The sequence below is a fragment of the Peromyscus leucopus genome, chromosome 17, assembly GCF_004664715.2.
Source record: "Peromyscus leucopus breed LL Stock chromosome 17, UCI_PerLeu_2.1, whole genome shotgun sequence".
Taxonomy (NCBI): domain Eukaryota; kingdom Metazoa; phylum Chordata; class Mammalia; order Rodentia; family Cricetidae; genus Peromyscus; species Peromyscus leucopus.
In genome coordinates, this window is record NC_051077.1 from 5924724 (window position 1) to 5949498 (window position 24775).

The following is a 24775-nucleotide window of genomic DNA, read 5'->3' on the forward strand; positions in this document are numbered from 1 at the left end:
AAATCTTCACCCCATTACACTCTCACACCCCCTCAATCTTACTGAAACTCTTCTTCACAAAGAACCTCACTTTTTTCTTCTCCTACTCCTCTTCTTCCTCCTCCTTCTTCTCCTTCACCTCCTTCTTCATGAACCACTGAGTTTCACTGGGATTGGCATAAGTGTAGGTGAAGGGATATTCACTGTCAGGGCAACTTGCCAGTGGCTACACCAATGAATAAATTCACTCCCTTTCTCTCAGCAGCCATTAACTATCAATAGTCTCACAGGAAAGAATGGGGCCTCATCAGCTCCTCTCCCATCCATTGTGGAATTCACTGAAGGACCCACTCTTGTGTAGGTCTTGTTCAGGAAGCCATAGCTGCTGTGGGTTCAAGGGCTCTGTCATGTCTGGGGGGACAATGTCTCACAGAATTCCTCCCCAGCCTACAGTTTTTACACTCTTTTTGCCCTCTGTTTAATGATTCCAACCATCTGAAATATCTGTCTCTCCTGTAATACAATATTAACACTTTTGTGGGATATTAAAAACTAACACCATAACTTATGTGTGTCACCATCACTTTGGGAGACATATTCAAAACAGCAATAATTCAAGTCTTTCCATAGCCACTGTTCCATCAAGGGAACCCTAAGGGACTTTTGAAAAATGGCCATATTTAATGAATCCAGGAAATGTCACATATTTTGTCCTTTCTTATTCTCTTTATAGCCTATTATGTTGCAAGTCTTTGTTCCCTACCATGTATCTCTCTTTCTCTCAGATAACTATGTATCTATCCTTCACATCCTAATTTTCCACCCACTTCACTACATGTACCTTAAGATTCTTACTTGGGGTCAAGCATGGAATTAAATGACATCTCCAGCAGGTTAAATGGGAAAAGAGGATGTCTCACAAGCTCATAGGAAATGCTCCCATAAAAGGGGTTCTTACCCAGGGTGCCAAGACAGATAGGCTTACAGACGATTCTGTGTCATCTGAAATCTTTCAAATAAAAGTGAACTCTGTTTCGGAGGACTCCGAAGAATCTGCCCTACATGGCCTGTTCCGTAATGAGCAGTCTGCTCTGAGATTTGAGCTACAGTTTCTATCCCTGGGAGAGTGTTCATTTAAGGAGCTGGGGTGAGGGGCACTTCTAACTCTCACAGTCTTCAGTGGTTCTGTTCAACCCATGGGATTTTATGGCTAAGACTCTGAACTTAAGCTGGCATCTTCTTCCATATTTAAACCACTAGTTAAGAATAAATGTTCCTAAACTATCAGTCTCGTGAAAAGACCTAACCACTGATTCAGGATTTACTGAAATGAACATCAGGGAAGACTTGGCGGTGAATATCTCAGCATCCTCCTGCCATTATCAACAGAAATGAGAAATATCTGGTCCCCAAATCCAGAGGTGTGAAGCCTAACCCTGAACATTCCCAGAGCCAGCAATGTTCTTGGTCCTATCACCTTTCTAAACTTCTGCAGATGAGACACTGCAATGAAAAAAAATGGTATGAATGGAGAGGATTTTGGACCTCACATTACTCTACATCAACATTGTTATCTTTACCAATAGTATATTGGGCATCCCCTGATAAGGACCTTGGGACACTGGAAATGTATTTCCTATATGTTATCTCATCCAACACTTAACACACACTGAAAGTCAGAATCAATCACAACTGTGCATTACTTCTGAGAAGCATAGATGATGGAGATATCGTGCCCTTATCTGAATTCTTTTGTTGTTGTTAAGGTTTATTTATTTCTTTTATGTATACATATGTCTGTGTACCATGTATGTACCGGGTAGCCATGAGGGCAGGAAGAGGATGTCAAGGCACCTGGGACTGGAGTTACAGTTATAGTTGTAAGCTGCCATGTGGGTGCAGGAAATCAAACCTGTGTCCTCTTGAAGAACAGCCAGTGAGTATCCTTAACAACAGCGCCATCTCTCCAGCCTCTCTTACCTGAATTCAAAACTGTGACAGTGTTCAGACCTCAGGTTGTAGATGCCTCTTGGTTACTGGCCCCAGTGTACAACTCCCAGATGCTCAGGTTTATTTCCCTGTCTAATACCCAGACAGCAGCAGTCCACCAGTCAATTGACCAACAGGCTAAAAATAAGCTTTTGAAATGCAAACTCTAAAAACAAAATGCAACTGATGATTTTTGCTAATATTCCAGAAGCTCCTTTGCCCATTTCCTCCTATGTCTTAGATTTCTCAAGTCTCCTCCGCAAGTATTAATGACTCATCCTTGTACTTCAAGCTTAACTGTATCTCATGTACAATCAACATCAGTGGAGTGTGAGGTTCAAAAGGAAAACCACAATAGGGAAAGAGGACAAGACACAAGCCCCCGAGGCTAGTGCTGGCCTAATGATACACACTGCTTCCGCTCATTTACCATGACAGTGTGATGCTAGGAATCTTCAAGGACACAGGCTAGCCTGGGAAATGTCCTTCTCTTTGTTATTAAGGCTGAAGGTAGTTTCTGAGAGCAAGAACAGATGGAGGGAACCAAGAGTGGGGCTGAAGAACCTAAAATAAGCAGGTGAGCAGTTTAAGATCATAGGCAGTGCAAAATGGTCAACTATACAGGAGGATAGACCAGAGTGCAACTGAAAAGCCATTCAGATAGTCTAAACCTCTTGAAAACATTTAGCACAGGATAGACTAAAGACAGAAGAAAAAACAAACAGAAACTAACAGAAATGTCATAAATGTGCCCCTTTAGTGTCGTCTTACAAATGACTAACTACAAAGACTTGGACCTCATCTTGCAGCCTCTGGGACATTTGCTTAGGGAGCTCATGGCTGTAACCCAGCTGTAAACCACAACAACATCACCCACCTACCTGTACAAAGCCACCAAGGAGGTATAGGTACCAAAGTTGGAAATTAACAGTCTTTCTTTGGAAATGACATAAAAAGGTCTTTCTAAAGAAAGATGGCCAGAGGAATTTAACACACAGGTGGACATTCTGAGTTCAAGCCCTGAATCTGACATCTCAGGGGCTGTTTCACAGATCTCCCTGCCCCAGAAGCAGTAATATCTCATGTAGGGGATACATGTATGGTGCTGGTAGGTGGTTTCCATGAGGTGGCGAGGCGATCAAATTCTGTAATATTGATCACCCAGGGGTACATACTGGCCTGCTAATGCCTAGGGGTCTGAAGCTATTTATCTCTTGCTTTCATAAAAAAATAACAATAAAACCTGTATTAGAAACTGAAAAATAGCAAGTGTAATTGAAGATGGCAGTGCACAGGCCCCCTGGTGGTCATGAGCTATGACAGTCACTGTTAGAAACAGCATGGTGGGTACTCAAAATTGAAAAATGTAGGCCAGCAAGAGGGCCCGGAGGGTAAGAGCACCTGCAGCTAAGTGTAACCACCTGAGTTGTGTCCTGGCGACTCCAGTTGAAGGAGATAAATGGTGCCTGCAAGGTGTCCTCTGATCTTCATACCCATACTATGGCAAACACACACACACACACACACACACACACACACACACACACACACACCCCACAATAAATATCTTTTTTAAAAATACCTAGAAATGGAACCTTGATGATGTTCCCTAACAATTCCACTTCTGAGTTTATAATCAAATGCAGGGTTATATTCTCAGTAGCATTGCTTACAGTCACTGAAATGTAGAAGCTGCTTGGTTTTCCACTAATGGACACATGGATAACAAAATGTCATTTACATAGACAGTGGATGGTACTCAGCTTTGAGAAGGAAGGGTGTTATCGAATATATCACCACAGAGATGATCCTGCGGGCACTGTGGTGAGTAAGGGAGCCAGCAACAAAAGGGGAAAACTGGGTCATTCTGTTAACACGAGGAACCTGCGTAGAATCTGAGGAGTAGAGAAGAATTTTAATTTCCAGGGCTAGGGTGGGTCTGGAATTGTCTTTCAGTGAGACAGAATTTCTGCAGGAAGAAAACATGCTGGAGTCAGATGCTGGTAATGGTTGCATGACATTATGGATGCATTTAGTACCATTAGTCTGGAAGTTTAGGCCGTGTATACATTACTATGACAAAAACATCCACAGTGTTTCCTGGACGCAGGTGCATGGGCAAGATGGTAAAGGTCAGACAGGGAACAGTGTGCATTTTCACGCAATATGTAATCAATCAGCGCTACTCAGGTTCCTTCCCTTTTTATTGACAAGTGAAACAATGATTCAGCAGGGAACATTCAAGCTAATGAATACCATCTTTTTTTCCTCCTTTCCTTTACATGCATTGGTGCTCTGCCTGCACATCTGTCTATGCACCAGGTGTGTGCCTGGTGCCCGAGAGGCCAGAAGAGGTTACCAGATCCAATAGAACTGGAGTGGTATGTAGTGGCATTCCTGCTGAGCTCCCTGGCTTGGCTCCAGAGAGCAGCACCTAGCCCTAATCCTTCCTTTGTTTAACCACACCTTTTGTTTCTCTTATTGCCCTATGTGAATCTTGTCTGAGAGTCAAGGATCAGAGAGTCCCCCAAGGATCAAAGGCCTATGCAAAACTTGGTCCAGGAAACCCGGAAAACCATGGTAACTGATAAATCAAGTAATTTGCACCTGGCATTTGGTCTCTGGGAGCTCCTTTTGGTTTGCTTTGAAGGTAAGGAGATTAACTATCTAAACTGTAAATTGGAGTAAATAAATATGCCCTAGGCAAAGGGAAGAGTGCTTCAGTCCTTTGAGGCTGGACCCCCCTGCAGCCATGATAGGCTAAATTCATTCTTAAGATGCCTCTGTGTCTTCATTCCACGGATCTGCGTGAACCCACACACTCATGTAGCGACCACACAGCTACAGTGGTAGACAGTTATAAGCCATCAAGTGAGTGCAGGGAATTGAACCTGAATCCTCTGGGAGGCCACTTAATGCTGGGTGCTCTTAACTGCTGAGCTCTCTCTCCAGCCCCACTGAGCACAATTTAAAAATAATTAACTTTGAAGGACATGATAAATCCTCATAACCACTGCCCTTGATATTTGTCTACATTTTAATAAAATAACAATTAGGGGATATAACATGGGCACTCCAAAATTTGAAAGGCTATTGTGATTGACAGTAAACTGAAAAAGACTCGTGTAGAAAGGAGTGTTCCCATACTCTACTCTGTATTTCCTAAAGGCTGTTACTTGCAAATCATGCTTTTTTTTTTTTCAGAAAAGCTTTACTGATTCTTTTAGAAAATATAATTGTCATTCCTTGAAAGTACACAGAATGAATTTAAGCCACTAACTTAGGAACCCAATGATGGGCACTAGCAGCAGACTAGCTTAGTTTCAGAACAAAGGAACGAAACCCTTTATTGTGTTTTTCCCATATCTGGAGGAATAAGCATCTAGAAAGGGACAATTCAAAAAAGAGTCTACTCTGATTTTACTAAAATCATGTCTTAAGGCTACACCACTGCTCACTTCTCTGGTGAGTCAGGCCTAGTGGAAAAAAAGGAGCAGATGTTGTCAGGCCAGAAGAGCATTCCCAGGATGTTGAGGAAAGACATAATGTTGGGCAGTCTCAATTCATAAACCAAAGCAGTAGACATCTACCAAAAAACAAAAGCAACAGAGGAAATGGATAAAACTGTAGTTACACATGGTATACAGTGATGGACAGATGACAGGTAGATAGATGCACGAATGCACAAATGAATAGATAAATACATGATATATAGATTAAATAGGTGATGATGATAGATAGACAGTAGGTAGATATTGGATAAATGGATAAATAGATGATCAATAGTGGGTACAAAAATAGATGATAGATAAATAATGTTAGTTAGATAGTTGAAAAGTAGGAGACAATAGATACATGGGTGAATAGATGGTAATAGATGATTGATAGGTAATCAATAGATGGAATCAACACATAGATAGATGGGCACAGTGGTTAGGTGTGTGAATGAGTGATTGATGAATAAATAGATGGATAGGAAGGTAGAGGGGAGATAGGTAGGAAGACCAATACCTTCAAAGCTTCTCATGAAGAAATCTACAACTGAATTAAAATATAGTAACACAGTTGAAAAGTCATACTCATTGGTGACAGAAAAGTAACAGAAATAATATGATTCAACACTGAGTTCTCATGATGGATGGGAAGTAGAAGATGGTTTCCATAATTTCAAAGGCATTAGATACCTGCACCTCCAGATTCTCCCATAGATCACTAAGTGAAGAAAGTGGAAACTGGAAAAATCACCATTCCATTGTGTAAGTGAAAAATAAATAATATGTGAGCCTCCAAATTCTGTAATTGTAAATGGACAACTCAAAGGCATGTGGGCTGAGGATGGCTGTCCTCCATCCCAGTCTGATGGCAGCAGTTTCTCTTAAACTAGACAAAGCCTGTTCAGCTCCACAGGTCTGGGACAATCCTAGACCTTTAGTTTCACTTGAACTCAGTCAGATTACATGGGGTGGCACTGCTGAGTGTTTTCCCATGTGGTGGGGACGCACCACATCATGTGACCTCTGCAAACCTACTCTGCAGGGAGCTGGAGTGAAAGGGAGGTGCCCTGACCCTTGGTTAGTTGTGAGTCTTCTGTATTTTTCAGACCTAATTTCCAAAAGAAACACTCAAAAGTATTAACAGTAAAGCGATCTGCCGTCTTTCCTTCGCAGACACCATTTCAGGGGACAACATGCGTGGTACACAAACTGGAATCTGTTCAAGATCCCAGCAGTGACTGAAAATCCCAAGCTCTGCACAATGGTGGAAACGGTGCAGAAACAAATATCCAACTTCACAGAAAACTGGAAACTCCCATCTAAGCTTATTTATCCAATAGCCTCTGGACTCACATCTGTGGAATGAAGGGCTGGTCACTAAAAGTTTTCTGAAATGATGACTTTCTGTTTCATGGTCAACTTCAGTGGGAGATGGTGGTGAGGCATTGTAGAGGACATAATTAAGTTACTAATAAGGAGGAAAGGTGTGAAAATAATTCTATAATGTTGCCTGGCCTGCTCAATATCTAGTTCCCACTCTCTTGCTTTCTCTTTGTCCAGTGAAAAGCCTACAACTTATCCCAGAGCACAAAGGCCACATACAACACACACCAGGACAGCATTTATCCATCCCTGTGAGGGACATTTGGAATAATCAGAGACCATTCGCCAACAGTGTACGTGGCAAAAGCCTTGACCATGTGTGCATATAAGAAGGTTATCAAAGCTTTCTCAGCTAGGTGGTGGTAGCACACGCCTTTAAGCCCAGCACTAGGGGGACAGAGGCAGGCGGGTCTTTGTGAGTTCGAGGCCAGCCTGGTCTACAGAGCATGATCCAGGAAATGCGCAAAGCTACACAAAGAAACCCTGTCTCAAAAAACAAAAACAAAAACAGAAAAAAGCTTTCTCTCCTTTCCTCTCATGCTACTACCCCATTCAAATTCCTGCAATACCCACTCAGTTTCAAAGGCCCCCCATGCTCTAACTCCTGTCCCCCAAAGCAAGTCTACTTGTCTCTGGATGACCACTACAGTTTATTTGATGGTCAGTCTTTATTTAAGCTGTAGGAAGTGGCAGAGGCCATCAAGATAATCCAGGTTTTGCAATTGAAGAGACAGAGGGACAAAGAAATAGAGTTTTTCATTGCCAGTCATCACAGTTTAACAGTTAATTGAGAGTATGCATCAATAAAATGAGCTCAAGCATTCTTTTCTTCATAATAGTCAGTGTAACATTGGTCAATATTATCCGCTCATTAAATCATAATATCTTTTTAAAACATCTCATTGTACAAGACCTGCACAATCCTGGGCTCATCAACATTCTGAGAAGCTATGGGAAATTAAGGATTGCTAAAGGTTGGGGAGGCATATTCCTCAGTGAAGTAGCTACTAGTACATTGTTCTTGCTCAAATATGTACCTGGCATGCTCATGCAGGCAACTATAATACTACTTTTATGTAGGAAAATGTAAAGAAAATAAATTAAATAATACAATTTTATGCCAATTTATTAAGTGACAAATTTACCACCATACACACTTTTAAAATTGTTAAATATTTTTAAAGATTTACGTGTGTGTGTGTGTGTGTGTGTGTGTGTGTGTGTGTGTATGTGTGTTTGCCTACTATATCTATGGGCATCACATGTGTGCAATGTCTGTGAAGCCCAGAAGACGACCTGGGATCCCTTGGAACTGGATTTACAGAAGATTGTGAGCTTTCATGTAGGTGCTAGGAGCCAAAGTCATGTCCTTCCTAAGAGCAGACAGTGCTCTTAACCACTGGCCCATTTCTCTAGCCCCTAATTATAAAATCTTAACATAGATACTTTATAATACTAGTCTTATGATTTAGGTGTGTTTTCTTTCCATTATTCAATTAACTGCAGTGGTGCAAGTTATCCAGTCCTTACACTAAGAGTGTAAGTCCTTCCAATCATCTTCATTTTACAAGGCACACTCAAATCCTGAATGCATTACCCTAATACAAGCTTAGGTGATGTCAAAGGAGCGTTGACCCTAAATTCCTAGTGCTGAATTTTGCTCCTTCACCTATGGTACAGTTCTTCCCTGTTACAAATAAGACAGTAAAATAGGTCACCATCTCTCTTGCCCTAATCTTCTTCATGGGTGCCTAAGTTCCACATTCCCTGATTGTCATGTTCTCTATACAAACCTGAGCTGAAAACTTGCTACTGGGACCTTATGGTATTTGCTGAAAAACTTCAGATCAACTCCTCTGACTTATGAAGCAGAGTTTTCTGATTTTCATTCATTAATTTAAAAAATGATATTGGTAATGGCTTAATTCTTTGTCATTTATGTCTTAAAACATGGGGAAATATGACTTTTCCTATGGATATCAAGCTTCCTATTTTGATCATTTCCTGGGCAGCCACTTCAGCCCTTGTTAATGTTTAGGCTAATCAAGCTCCATATCTCTGAGCAGTAAATTTTCAACTTTATTTTACTAAGAGTGTGCTCTTCTTTAATGTCATTTTCCTATGTGTTCTTGTGCTCAGGATAATTGTTGATTTCATCTAACTCTTTACCAGTCATTGTGTGTGTTGATCTAACAGTTAGTCTGAATCTCAACGTTAATGCCCCTTTCTCTCTGTGTATTTATATATGAATGTATGAGCAGCTTTTACATTACCTATTTGTATTTACTTCTGCTGCTGTCTGTTCTTAGGAAACTGTTTATTAAAGGTTGCTAGCCCACACCCATCCTGGCTAATATACAGACATTGAGTTCATTATCATACTCATGAGAGACAAAGAAAAACTGCAGAGAATAAACATCTAAAAATCTAAACAACAGTTAGGTTTACTTAGAACTTTGAAAAGCAATAGCAGAAGGTTTTTTTAAAGCAATCTCCCAGGCATTCTCTACCTCCCATTCTCTCAGCTCTACCTAAAAGAGAAGGAGGTAAAAAACATCTAAACACTGTGGCTCAGACAAAGCAGACAGCCAGCAAACCCATCCCTGGTAAAGTACTCAGAAACAAATGGCTAGCAAAGCCACTCCCAAAAGTGTGTCTTCCACTGGAGGTGTGCAGAAACCTCCACGTGATAGGCTCGCACTGTGGCACTAATGAAATCAGATGTTATCAGAATCCTACTTCTGCTTCTTGACTCCTGTTCCCATGTCTGATGTGAAAAATTGCTCAGGACTTCAAAACAGATTTTGAGGGCTGCTAAACAATGCCCACCTGTGTGCTGGGCAAGCCCGATGTATAACATTATGCCAGAAGGTACCCATATAGGTCATTGCACATGTAAAACTTACCCCAGAATCCGTAGTGGGGAAACATTTCTTTCTCAAAAATCATTTCCTCTTCCTCCTGTTATCCTGAAAGTTAGGTATCCCCGCCCCCTGGGGTCAAAAGTTAACAAAGTCTATGAATTTGAATGGAAAAGCAGAGCCAAGAATCAGGTGTTGGCAGATTTTACATTTTCATGTGTGAATTTTTAATATAAACGTGGGATGTAAGCATTAACACAAGTCTAAATGTCTCAGGGAGCATGTCTCAGTAGTTCAACTTTATAGTGATTGTAAATGAACCTGTGAAATTTTTCTGGACAATGCTAGTAGCATTTGCAATTTTTTTTTTCAAAAAGTAAGTTAATTTCCTATTGGTTGTAACTGAATTGCATGTGTGCCATTTTTTTTTTTTATCACAGAGTAAATTTCAGCCAGGCACTGTACTTTTTTTTAATCATGTTGTCTTACAGGGACACACACACACTTTTGTTTTTCTCTGTCTTCCATACTGTTTCTATGTGTGCTATTAAAATATATTAAACTATGAAAAATACAAATAATCAGGTGGCCTTGATCTATTTATCTTGCTAAGGTTCTAGACTCCATATCTTCTTTTGAGGAAAGCATAGTTTGATGCAGGATGCCACATGTCAGTCAGAACTTTTCAGGTGCCAAGATATCTAGGGCTAAACCAAATCCCAGGGTCCCTTGGGCCCTGCTGATGGGCATGCCTGTACCTCTGTAGTGATTACAAATGGGAAACCATCACCATGGCCTGGTTTCAGGCTGCTTCCTTCCAAAAGCACCACACATGTTAGAAACCACATCGACAAAAGCCCTTGTTGGCACAAGAACCACATCCATTTACTTGAAAACTCGGGCTGATGGTCATTGGGGTCCAAGCATTGTGTTACCACTGTGGCATCAACAGTAAGACAGAAGCTCTGCCTTTGGAAAGCAGGGAGTCGCCCAAAGGGGCTAACACAAGTCCTCCACACCAACTCCATCCTGAGCTTGGGGACCTGTAGAGCACGATCACCAAGGGATCCACTGAGTTAGAACTTTAAATTCTCCTTTTTAAAAAAAGATGAACTTAATTATTTTAAAAAGTCTTGTACCCTAGAGGGTCACATGGATCACCCTGGGAAAGGGAAATAGATGAGATCTCCTGAGTAAACTGGGAGTGGGGGGGGGGCAATGGAGGGCAGGGGATGGGGGATGAGAACACAAGGGAAGAGGATGTTTGAGCTGGAACAGGGACAGAGTGGGAGAGCAATGAACGAGATATCTTGACAGAGGGAAACATCATGGGGATAGGAAGAAACCTAGTGCTAGAGAAGTTCTCAGGAATCCACAAGGATGACCCCAGTTTAGAATAATAGCAATAGTGGAGAGGGTGCCTGAACTGGCTTACCCCAGTAATCATATCAGTGAATACCCTAACTGTCATCATAGAGTCTTTCTCCAGTAACTGATGGAAGCAGATGCAGAGATCCACAGTCAAGCACCAGGCTGAGCTCCAGGAGTCCAGCCAAAGAGAGAAAAGAGGGATTTTATGAGCAAGGGGTATCCAGATCATGATGGGGAAACCTACAGAGACAACCAAACCAAGCTAGTGGGAACTCATGAACTTTAGACCAACAGCTGTGGAGCCTGCATGGGACTGGACTAGGCCCTGTGCAGTTGTGTAGCTTGATCTGCTTAAGGGGCCCCCTCACAGTAGGATCCATCCCTGGTGCATGAGCTGGCTTTTTGGAGCCCATTACCTATGGTGGGTCACCTTGCACAGCCTTGATGCAGGGGGAGGGGCTTGGACCTGCCTCAACTGAATGTAACAGGCTCTGCTGACTCCCCATGGAGGCCTTACCTTTTCAAAGGAGGGAATGGGGGGATGGGTTGGGGGAGAAGGGCTGCAGGGAAGCTGAAGGAGGGAAGAGAAGGGGGAATCTGTGGTTAGTATGTAAAGTGAATAAAAATGTTCTTAATAAAGAAAAAAAGTCTTGCAAATAAATAAAAATATTATATATCAAAATTAACCAGAATTTGAATTTTCCTTTCTTTTGTTGTCGTGGTTTATTTGTTGTTTGTTGTTTTGTTTAGGTAGCCCTTGTTATCCTGGAAGTCACTATGTAAACCAGACTCTCCTCGAACTCCCAGAGATCTACTGGCCTCTGCTTCCTCAATGATGGGATTAAAGGTGTGTGCCTCCATATCTGTTGGTCCTGAATTTTCCTTTTCAACAAGTACTCAGCATGGTTTTTGTGAACATTGGAAGATTAAGATTCCCCTGATCAAGACGACATGGAAAGACACAAGGGTAAGAAACAAGTCACAGATGTTGAGATGGAATACTGGATCCCAGAGTAAGCCCTGGAGAGAGGGGATGGACTGTGGTGGGGATGTGATGAGTTGAAATGAAGAGAATGTTTCTTCACACCACCATAACATGGTCAGATGGAAAACACACATGTGACAAAGCACACACTTGCTTATGTTTCAATTTTCAACCCTTCAAGAATCTTCCCAAGCCAGCTCCCTGAGCACCCCACACTCATTTCTAGGTACCCAACAGGGTTTGTTCCTCAGTCACCCGTGGGGCTGTCACCCATTCACGTCCCAGTATAACAATTTCTTCTAGAGGGCGTGGCATTTGAACTGTCAGTTTTGCAAGTAAAGACTGCACTGTCCCTTTAATGAAAAGCCATCAATTATTCTGTGTCCTATTTACCCAGGCTTTTGACTCTCTCTTCTTGGTCTTTTATTGAATTTAAAGGCATCCTTATCAAAGTCCTGCATACTAGAACAAAAGTTCTGAGATACTCTTCTTTCTTTCCTGTCCAAGCCACTCCTCACCCTTTCCCATCTCAGAAATGGAAGACAAATGCCAAGTTCTATCACTAGTTTTACACTATTATATACACGCTATATAACAAGCTTATATCCCCATGGCAAGCCCTGGTGATACATCATAGAATTTTCTTTCATGCAAGGGACACAGCTGATGTCTGTGGCCAGTCTCAACCTGGGGGACTCATAACCCTCTTGTGAGAAAACCTTCCTCTGCACACTTTGTCCAGCTACATCATGGGAAATAAATTTGCACATACACCCTTGCTATTACTTTAATCATGAGCCACATTTTGTAGTACTCGGTCTGCACTAAGAAAGGACAGGGGAAATGCATTATTTAATGTGTCACAAGATAGAGGGAAATGATGCCCCCTGGGGGAAATGCCTGACATAGGGTCTGCAGCCTGGTGAGTGATAGAACTGTGCTTGGAAGTTTGACCTCAGCTTGACTGAGTACTCCTATCACTCCAAAGGCCGTCAGACACAAACACATTAGTCAGAACCTGTCTGCAGTTGACATGTTCACAACTCATACACTAAAAAGGACAGAAAAATTAAGGACGAATACAACAGGATAGACTATATATAGCCCGAGAAGACAGGATTTATTGTTTGGTTCCTACAAAAAGCATTCAGACCATACAGTCTATTACCACAAGGAAGAGGAAGCTGCCACCTGCTCAGCTCCTTTAGTGTGTTGACTTTAGACAAGTCAGCAAGTGCTCACTGAAAAACCAATGACAGCAATAAATATATGTTGGCATCATATGGGAGTTCCTTTTTCAACAGGGACCTTTGGAATGTGCTATGGAAGGACTTCATGCCAACATGTTCATTTACTACTTCAAACAAAGCAAGCGAGGGAGTGTCTGTTCTGGTATTATAGATCATGAAGCCACACCTCAGGCCAGAACTCCTGCAGGTCCACATCCTTAGAAAAACCTCCCTCACTAAATCACGGGAGTAACACACTTGTCTCAAACTTGTAGGCTGAGCTGGCTCCATCCTGATCCAAGGCCAATGGAATGAACCACACTTCACAGTTTGCTTGATGGCATTTGGAATTCTGGATTAAATAGGCCTCATGTACTCACACGTTTGCAGTTTAGAGTGTGGCTCACATACTGCCTACAATCTATCTTCTCTCTCTCTCTCTCTCTCTCTCTCTCTCTCTCTCTCTCTCTCTCTCTCTCTCTCTCACACACACACACACACACACACACACACACACACACACACACACACACACACACACACGGGGCTGGTGAGGCACAAACTCAGAACTCCAAGTCATCATGTGTAATTTCGCATTTAAATTTCCACTAACTTCTATATAAATCTACATCTCTAGAGCTGCTGAGTTACTCTCAGGACAAAAGTGTTTTATAGAAGTAAATTTGCAGATAAAAATGAAGTCAAGGGTCACAATTAAGCCATGTGATTCATATCCATAAGTACAAAATGCTATGACTTAATAAATACACCAATTAATTGATCAATTAATTAATACTCTAGGGCTTCAAATATAATTCCTTAGCTTTTGGAAGGATGCTTTGTTATTAGTTTTTTAAAAGGTGAAAGGCCTTCAGGGAGATGCTAGCTCTAGGAACAGGCAGTGTTTAGGAGACTGAGGTTATGGAGGTCACTGATTCTCAGATGTTCACACTCAGGTCTCCTTGGAGAGCACCATCCTTAGGTACTTACTCATATTTGCACACTTAAAGAGCAGCATGTGTAGAGCCTTAGAAAACACAGCTCTCACCCATCCATGTTTTTGGCTTCCTCCACAGCCTTTCAGACACAATGAGCTAATATAGAAGTTCATTGAGATACATAGACTTTGGGTCTGGTTCATTTCAGTGTGCATTTTTAAAAGCAATCTTTAAACAAATTAGAATTGTAAAGTATACCATGACTTATTAAAGATATGAAGTCATTAACTGCTCAAGGGCATTAATGTACTCTCAAGGTCAAACTCTTTCATTCTACTGAGTAGAGGAATCACTCCAATCAAAGACGGTCTGTTCTTCAGATTTCTCCATCTTTGAATAAACTAAGCTCTGACAACAGACAACAGTGGCCTATGTCTTGAAGGCTTGATTTTAAGAACAAAAGCTTAATTGTGCAGTTTATAGGCAAGATCGTTTTCTTCCTACTTTGTTGCCCATGGAAACGCTAGCAAAGTGCAAGTAGACAACAAACGGAGGCGACCCCCGTACCAAAGCTCCAGCTCACACAGGGCTCTGAGCATGAGCTTTCAAATAAACAGCTGTGTGGGCACCGCACTGTTTAACAGGGGCAGCTTGAAAGCGTGCTCTGTGATGCTCCCATTTAACTGCATCTCCGAGATAGTGCAGGAAATCTCAGCTCCCGCGCAGGCTGCTCCTCAAGATGAAGATCAGTGTATTGATAATGAAACAGCTGCTTGGCAGAGTTTCTTGCTCTGAGGCAGGAAATGAAGGCTGCAGGACAGGAGATATGCCTGGCTTTATCAAGGAGGATAAAATACCAAGACAGCTTTGCTGAGAGAAATCATTTAAAAGGTCAAGCTAAGAGAGAAAAACAATCCTTACTTCTCAGAAGCCCATAGACTACGTCTGGCCTGATGCTTCTGCCCGTCCCAGACCATCAGGATGGAAACAAACTGAGCCACTTGTTAAAGACAAGCCATCATGGACAAAGGCTGGGTCCAGTCCCGCCATGTGGGATCCCAGGATCCAGAGTGAGCCTGGAGCAAGTGCACTGTGAATCACCTTCCAGCCTCAGTGACATTAGCTACCTTCCCATCCTACTGGAAGGTATAGTGTACCTCTGTGCTTAAGCCTTTCAATAATTCTGAAACCAACTGTCAAAACTCCCATTTTACAGAACCGGAAAGGAATAAGGTCACTAAGTGTTCTTTTGACATCAAGGAACCTAGACTTCCCCATGTCTCCTAGACTCCTCATCGGAGTAACATTCCTACCAGCATACCTGATTCACTAAGATCAGAACCAAAGCAAAGCCAATGAAAACAGCCAAAGATCCTGGCACTAAATCAATCATCTTAAGGGAATTATGTGATTTCAAATACATGCCTTAGGAAGCCACACATGTATTCCCTTGTTTAAATTTGCTGAGTGGACAAGTGTCCAGCTGAGTGACCTCAGTGCCACTTCATGCACTGACAGTCATAAAGCAAATAAGAAGTGTTATTTTTTCCTTGTCAAAGTAGCCACCTTTGAAGGAAAAACTTTAACGCTCCTAGTGGGACAAACTACTGGGAGCTGCTTAATGTTTATCTTTTATTAAAGAAGAATTTCTAGAGGTAAAAGCATAAACCAAGGTAAGGTTCTGATAACTGTGGATGTGATTAAAGAGATACAAATATGATGTGCATCATTACTCCTTCATATAACAGTTGTAGAAAACTGAAAGGCTCATGTAGAAGGGAAACGAGGCAGCTGGTTTCAAGATTCATTCATATCTTATTACTGACTGATGTTCAGAGGCTGAGCAATTTCTTTGTGAATATCAACCTCAAGACAAAACTGAAAATTTGGTCACCTCGATCCCTTGAGTCTAAATTAAAATGCTTTACATGAAGACTTAGTTTCTATGCAGCTGTTAGATAAAATTTTAAAAAATGGAACATGGAAATCAACATTTATAAGCCCTAGATTAAAATAGTCAAAGAAAATAAAAAAAAAATATTGTAGCTTAAAGGAAAAGTGTTTAAAATGAAGAAGCAAGTTTTTTTTTGAGAGGATAGGGTTATTTTGAAATCATACAATGATCAGGAAAAGCTATTTTGAATGTTAATGGGATAATAACCTTTTTTTTTTTTAATTCAAGATAAAGAGCACGTTATAATTAGAATAACTGTAGCCACAGCCTAGGGACTGCTGTTCATTTTCTGAATTCAGGCAGTGCAGATTCATGGGAAACTTCTGCAAATGTTAGCAATGTTTGCCTTATCAATGGGAAGCTTAACTGTACTGTCATAAACCTACTGACTGTGATGGCAAGTCTCAGCTGTCAACCTGACTGGATTTACACTCCCAAGGAAACACACACACACACACACTGGGTGTGTTAGCAGGAGGACTCGCAGGGAGGATTGACTCAGGGAGTAAGACCCATGCTGAATTTGAGTGGCCCACCCTCAAGATTTGGAAGACAGGTCAAAGGTAGCGGAGCACCAAGTATCCCCTTCTCTGCATGTTTGTTCAGAGATGTGAGCAAGCGGTTTTGACCTCTCACCATCACAGCCAGCAAACCATCTTGCTGGGATGGACCATGAGCCGAAATAAGCGTGTTTTTATTTATTTATTTATTTATTTTTTGTTTGTTTTTCTTTTGAGACAGGGTTTCTCTGTGTAGTTTTTGGAGCCTGTCTTGGAACTCACTTTGTAGACCAGGCTGGCCTTGAACTCACAGAGATCTATCTGGCTCTGCCTCCCAAGTGCTGGGATTACAGGTAGGCACCACCACCTCCCGGCCAAATGTTCCCTTCCTAAAGTGTGCTTTATCCGATGTTTGTCACAGCCGTGAGCAAAGCAACCACGACACCAAGGTTCTGTTTCTCATCAGCTCTCATGCACAATCTCTCCAATTTTTGGGGAACAATTAAAATTAGAGCAATGAATGGCATCCTGGGTTGGGTGGGAAGCCGTCTCTTACCCTGGCAAAGTGGTGCAATCGAGTCCCACTGGTACACGCCCCCTGGATTCCGCCGGCAGGTGGCATTGCTGTGGCCAATCATCCGATATCCAGGTTTGCAGAAGTAATGTACCTTGCTCCCCACTGCCCCCGTGGTTTTGTTTAAAATGCCACCGTTCTTCAGTGTAGAGGTAAGGCTGCAGTAAGGAGCTGGGACACAGGAACAGACAAGCAGTTTACAAACCATCGTGGGACAGAGGCATGCCGCCAACAAAATACCTCTAGAAGCTGGGAAATGAGCAGCAAGCGCAATCTTTTAAAATAAGAATCTAAAAGCCCCACAAGGTTTCCTTGTAAATCTCAGGGACCTGATGCTGTGATTCAGCACTAGGTAGGATGCTGACTTCAGCATGGCCAGAAAGTAGCAGATTTTCACAGTGGGCTCCCCATGAGGTACCCTCAGGCTGCCTCTCCTAAAGACAACGGTGAGAAGTGATGGGGCATTGCTTAGGGCACTACATCTGCAACAAAAACATTCTCTACATTTTCAGAAAGGAATGATTAGAACAAAGACAACAGGCATTGAACATTTTTCGCAATCAAGAACATGAAGTTTTGTTTAGTGGCTTGATGGACTGTGCTATGATATAGACATGAAACTTCTTTTATAATACATGAAATTTGAATAAAAAAATCTTTGCTCAAATGTAGAAAATGTAAAGCTTCAAGTTACAAAAAATCTGTGTTAGCAATGAAAGTACCTTCTTTGTTGAGTGATGTTTTTAAACTCATAGATGGCATCAGGTTATATTTATTGTTTAATTTTTTTATATGTATGAGTGTTTTGCCTGCGTGTATGTCTATGTACTGTGTGGGTTTGGTATACTTGGAACCTAGGAGAGGGGGTCAGATACCCTGGGACTAGAGTTGCAAATGGTTATAAGCCACCATGTGGATGCTGGGAAACAAACCTGGGTCTTCTACAAGATCAGTGTGTGTAATTTGTTGACAAGCCATCTCTCCAGATTCCTAGGATTATATAATACACACACACACACACACACACACACACACACACATAAAATTTTTATGAGCCTGAGTATATGTATGTACATGACATGCAGGCAGAAGCCCTCAGTGATTTGAACTCAGAAACTGGAGTTACAGGCAGTGTGAGTCTTGGGAGCTCTGGGAACCAAACCAGGATCCTCTACAAGAGTCCAAAGTGCTCTTAACACAGTAATTTCTCCAGCCCCAACAGGTATTAGTTTTAAAGCCACACTCTGATGCATACATTTGGATGAGTGAAAGGTCCTATATTCTATTTACGTATTTAGTGAAACACAGCTATTTTGTCTTTACTAATCGGTTTTACTGTATTGTATAATCCCATGAATGTCCATCAATCAGTGAAAGTCACAATATAGTGAGAGTTCAGTGCTAGAAACCTCCAGTTCCTTTTCTGAACAACCCACTTTCCCATCACATAGTGCAAAGCCCAGGCCTGTATTGGGAAGATCTACAGCATGTGTATCAGGCAAATGCAATGGGCAGATGTGTAGGATGTGGTCGTGTGGACCATATATTATGGGCTGGAGCACACTAGCCCACCTCCTGATGAACTCCTAACAGAAAACAGAGTCTCTCTGAATTTTAAGGGAAAATCTGTGTTTATGTATATTACACAGATCATATTCATGAGTGTATATGCATTATGTACATACATATTAATACATGACACATGCAGGTACATCTCCATGAGAAAGACATATCATCCTGTGGCCTCCCTCCTGATGTGGCTGGATTAAAGAGTCTGTTGCCCCATGGATGGAAATATGCCTTGGAAGATAGAGGTTATACCTTTCATATCAGTGAGCTAAATAACTCACCACATATGATATGAGATATATTCTGTTTACCATGACCTGCTCTACACTAGTCACTTCTGCACATGGAAATAAACTCAAACAGGCTAAAAAGTCTGATCATCCTTCCTTCAGAACAAGGGTGCTAATCCAATCCCTACTCAGATGCTAACTGTGAAACTGGCCTGAGAATGGTTTTCATCACACTTTCAAGGGAAGAATGTCTGAATCCCCTGTCCATTGTCCCCACACCACACCCCCTGCCCAGTGTCCCCACACCATACCCCCTGCCCATTGTCCCCACACATCTCCTGCCCATTGTCCCCACACCACACCCCCTGCCCAGTGTCCTCATACCATATTCCCTGGCCATGTCACCACACCTCAAGTTTCAAGGCCTGACTGCTGGAAAGGTTTTCTAATCTCTTTTAACTAGAGACGGCTGGAAACTCCCAGCCCCCAACACTCACCCTGCTCCCCCAAGGTTGATCTCTGCCCTGAAAACACAAATCACCAGTGGGAAGAAAAGCCCTTCCAAATACCCTGCAACTAATATGCTAGATGGTATCTTTCCAAGGAAGACACAGCTCCAAGACTTTCCCACTTCCTGTCGACTGAGAGGAACTTAGAGGTTGCGATTCATCACTAAACTGTTCCCAGGAATTAACCTCCCTGTGCTCGCAGTGGGTAACAGAAACACTGGTGTATGTCAGATCACATTGACAATTGTACATGGGGTTTAACATTCCATTAATGTGCTTGAAGATTCCATCAATTTAACACAGAGAACAACTTAAAGACAATGATTAAAGAATATCAGTTAAAGATAAAATAACTCAGATTTTGATAAGATTTTGATTTGGAAGTACACATATATGTACACCAAATGTAAATGTTCATACAAAATATAGACTAGTATATAAAGTATATGCATGCTGTAATGATAAAGAAATATATAGAATGCAATATAGGTAAAGTAACAAGCTAGGGACAACAGCCGGTTACTGTTTTTGCCATTTAAGGCAATATAACTCTCTCTCATTTTTTCCCAGTGTTAATGCTAATTTTGACTACATTACTGTAATTTGAAGGAAATGTCTTTGTTGTCTATGGTATAAAATTTTAATATTTACCCTCTCATCAAGACATTTTAAAATATTAATCAAGTTTGCTAACTAGTTTGAGACCCTCACTCAGATTAATTCTCCACTATGTTCTCCCTCTTGCTGGCCATTAATTGCCAGAAGTCAGATCTACACCATAACCTACACCTATTGTTAATGACAACATGTGGTACTGAAAACTCTTTCAGTTAATGTCCAGGTCCTACTAGTCACCTGCATAGCGGATCTTGAATCCTTTCTTGCTGGTTGCATGGTCCGTAGACCAGCGAAGGTATAGATGGTTACTTCTGCTGGTGAAATTGGATTGTTCCGTGTGGTTCCCACTTAAGACCACTAACAGAGGACTTTGCCCAGAAGAACCTAAATAAAACAGAAAAACAAAACCTTTAGATGTGAGTGCCTACAAAATGCAGATCATTCATAACTGTTGATTAAACATATACAATATATAGCTATTTATTTCCAAAGTTAACAATAAAATTCAAATGAAAATAATAACAAATACACTACATAATTAAGAAAAAAAAACCTTGGGGAGGGGAGTCAAGTACATAAGTACTAATGACATACTCTGGAAATTTGTCAAATACATCAATGAAACAGTGGCATTTGAAAATGTGAACGTAATTTTATCATTACAACTTAAAATATATTGTAGATGTGGAAAACCAAAAGCTTTCTTGCAATGTCAGTGGAGTATAAGTTAAGCCAATCACTTTGGGGAACAACTTGGTGATATATAGTAAAATTGAAGCTTTAATTCATCAACTCTAGCACATAGGTACAAAAGTTATTTATATAGCAAATATGTATATTCCAATATTATTGCTCATGATAAACTTTGGAGCAAAACTTTAAGTGCTGGAAATATCATAAGGAGAAATTAAATTTATATAGTACTCGAAATAAGTAAACTGAACATATGTATATCCATATAGATAAACCCAAGTGTAGCATAAAGGTATCTAAAAGCATTCATTTGTAGATTAATATCAGTGATTAAAAAATTCAAATGTGTCAACATAAGAAACACATGTGCAGAGAGATGATAGATGGCTGGGTGGGTGGATGGGTGAGTAGGTGGATTGATAAATGGGTGGATGGATGGATGGGTGGATGGATGGATAGATGGATAGATGGGTTGGTAGGCGAGTAGATACACTGATAAATAGATGGGTGGATGGATAGTTTAGTGGATAGATGGATGGATGGATGGATGGATGGATGGATGGATGGATGGACAGATGAATAGAGAGATGAGGAATTAACTATAGGAACATTCAAACACTGGCCCACTTAACTCTTTCTTTGGGCTACTAGTCTCCACAGTAGAGCTAGAAGGGGACATGTGCATCAGTGGACATTCTAAATGACTCTCTGAGCCTCACTTAGTTACAAGACCAAGGCCCAGTAAGTGTGAAAATAAGCTAAAAGTTACGGTTGACATATATTTTTATTCTGTGTATTCAAAAGTTTTCAAAATGTTTATATGGCAAAGTTATTAAACATCCAGTGTAACGTCTTATGACTGCATCTTCACATCAGTTGGGAGAAAAATCACTGTGTAGAAAGAGGAGTTCTATTCAGCTCCCTTTCTATTAGTGGATGCAACAACATTGCCTTGTCTTAAAAATATTACTGGCTTTTCTGCATTTCACAAGTTCACACATGGAAGATGTGTAAGGGAATTGGTGAATGAGCCTCCTGTGGCTCTTCATAATCTAAAGTTATCAGGGCGAGTGACACCCACCTTTGAATCACACACGGAATTTCCATTTGTGGGAAAATACTGACAAATCACAGCTTCACTTCCTCTTACTCCCAAACCATTTCTAGCGACTTTCCCCGAATGAAACTGTGCAAAGGCTCTGTTGGACTCTGCACAAACATGCATTCAATTCCTGTTTCCAATAACTCAGAAAGTGACTGCCCCTGGATATGTGCGCTACATAGAGAGAGCTCAGCTGAAATGAGTTTGCAGGGGTGGGCCTGAACCCAGCCTGAATGGTGTATGATAAGAAGAAAAGATTGGCGCACAGACATGCAGAGAACAAGCACATGATGACCGCAGCAAGACAACACATCTGCAGCTAAGAAGCAGCTCAGGGCCATCAGCTTTCCTTCACTTGGATCCTCGATTCTCATTCTCTAGGTCTTAGAGAATATTCTCTGTCACAGGGACTTGCTTATAGCAATTGCAAGAATGGGGGGAGGGAGGGGACAAGTATAAACAGAGGTGGAAGTTGGTATGGATGGTCCCCAGAAAGGATTCTTCTTTTAATGAAAGATAGTCTCCCATGATTGTTTGCTAAGTGACCTGCCTACTATCTACAGAAGGGTGACCCCACTTTACATGGAAGAGGGCAGAGGCGTGAGCTGTGTGCTATCTGCTCATGGCTGTTCAACACGATCATGTGCCCTCTGAAACAAAATGCTGCTGGGAAATTATCCTGAGTTCGCCATACTTTAAATGTCATTTTTTTTTTTTTTACTGACAGAATGCAAGAGTGCATTTTCAAGAGCTGCTAATCTCCCATCAAACCCCTTACTGCTCTCCATCTGCTCTCTGTCTACATCATAGTGAGCATGCCTCTACCTAGCATGCATCAAAAATAGCTCAGAAAGGAGAGGTGCTGGTCCATTTCCCAGGACGGCCAATGATGCGGTCTCAGCAGCCGACCATGACAGGAATTCAGACACCATTCTTCTCTGAGCTCTATGATGAGGAAAAAAAAATGTGGAAAAGCTACCCTTGAGCCATAGAGAGTAATATACTCTGAGCAAATGGTGCTCACAGCCAGTGCGTTCAGCCTACTCCTGCTCAGCTCACCAAGTATAAAACAACACAATAGACAAAGGAATGGAAACACATGAACTATGAACCAAAGGCTGAGGGGCCCCCAGCTGGATCAGGCCCTCTGAATAGGTGAGACAGTTGATTGGCTTGATCTGTTTGGGAGGCATCCAGGCAGTGGGACCAGGTCCTGTGCTCATTGCATGAGTTGGCTGTTTGGAACCTGGGGCTTATGCAGGGACACTTGGCTCAGTCTGGGAGGAGGGGACTGGACCTGCCTGGACTGAGTCTACCAGGTTGATCGCAGTCCTCAGGGGAGGCTTTGCCCTGGAGGAGGTGGGAATGGGGGGTGGGTCGGGGGGAGGGGAGGGGGCGGGAGGGGGGAGAACAAGGGAATTCGTGGCTGATATGTAGAACTGAATTGTATTGTAAAATAAAATAATAAAAATAAAAGACCCGTGTCATTCAAATAAGATCCGTGTCATTCAAATAAGATAGGAATGATGTGTAGTGCAAAAAAAAAAAAAAAAAAAAAAAAAAATGCCATCACTTACAGAAGTTCTCTATACAGAGCCCTGACCTTTCTCTTTATAGAGAAATACCTGGTCAGAGCAATGCAAGTCATGAACCTCTGTTAGCTTGACAGAAGCTTTGTTGTCATCTTTCTGGTCTACTCTCTAGCCCTTGGTCTTGGTTGTGGTCTGGCCACATGGAGACAATCCCAGACTGTAAGCAATTAGTGCGGAAACTATTGATAAGGATTTTGCTCCTGAAATTTGGAAGCATGAAAGTATTGTGTTCCATATTCCAGTGGAAGTGAAATGGAGGAGACACATAAGCTTGCAATAATCCCATATCAGTACTTACTTATGATTCAAACAGGTATATACCCCTGTACTTGTGTGAATAAACACAGAGACAACAGTCTCTGTGGCACTGTTTTCCTTTGTGTGTGTGTGTGTGTTGTTTGTTTGTTGTTTCTGGGAATAACACTGAGAGTTTCATTTCCAATATAGCCATCTGCAGAATGTGACTCCTGTGGGTCAGTCCACACAAGTGATTTATTTCTCATGTTCCATCGAGTAAGTGATACTCATGGAAACACACAAAATCAATTAAAGTAATTTTTGTCACCGTATATATTATTGTTAATCTGAACCCAATGACAAATCTATGGAACATGAGAAAACCCTGTGATCTTGGGTACACATAACTGGGTACAGATCTATTTTGCTTGGAAATGATGAAGCTTCTGAAACACTGGCCTTGGTTCCAACTCAGCTGATTATCCAGCTACTTACACTGGTATATTAAGGTGTCATTAGAGCTGTACAAAACCAAAGCACTTGTTTTGTTGATATTGAAAGCAGCATCATTGTGCATCAAATTCACCCAATTTCACTGTATAAAATAACTCTGTAAAGACATTGGCAACATTTACCACTTAGGTGTGTATATGAGCCACTCATTTCTAGAAAAGTAGATGTTTGGAGTGGTAAAAGTCTTCTGGAAGAACTCTTAATTGTCCTGCAGTACCTAGAAAACCCACCTCTCTCTTTCTCTCTCTCTCTCTCTCTCTCTCTCTCTCTCTCTCTCTCTGACACACACACACACTTGCCTACAGAAAAACTGCAACATAAACAACACCCTAGTATTGTTTGAAGGTCACCTGATATCTGAAAAAGCTCAAGTCCTATCATGATTCATTGTGCTATGGTTGTTGTGGGAAGATGTAATTAGACAAATCTGACCCATCTTGGCACTGAGACATTAT

General features: G+C 41.5%; 1 protein-coding gene across 1 annotated transcript in view; it reads right to left on the bottom strand.

Moving 5' to 3' along the window:
• Positions 1 to 24775, bottom strand: part of Csmd1 (CUB and Sushi multiple domains 1) — a 1301483-nt gene that overhangs the window by 72642 nt on the left and 1204066 nt on the right. The window contains exons 47-48 of the mRNA XM_028882070.2: positions 20421 to 20567; positions 17240 to 17428 (exon numbers count right to left, since the gene is read on the bottom strand). Coding sequence (XP_028737903.2) covers positions 17240 to 17428; positions 20421 to 20567 — 336 coding nt within the window. The remainder of the gene's footprint in view (positions 1 to 17239; positions 17429 to 20420; positions 20568 to 24775) is intronic.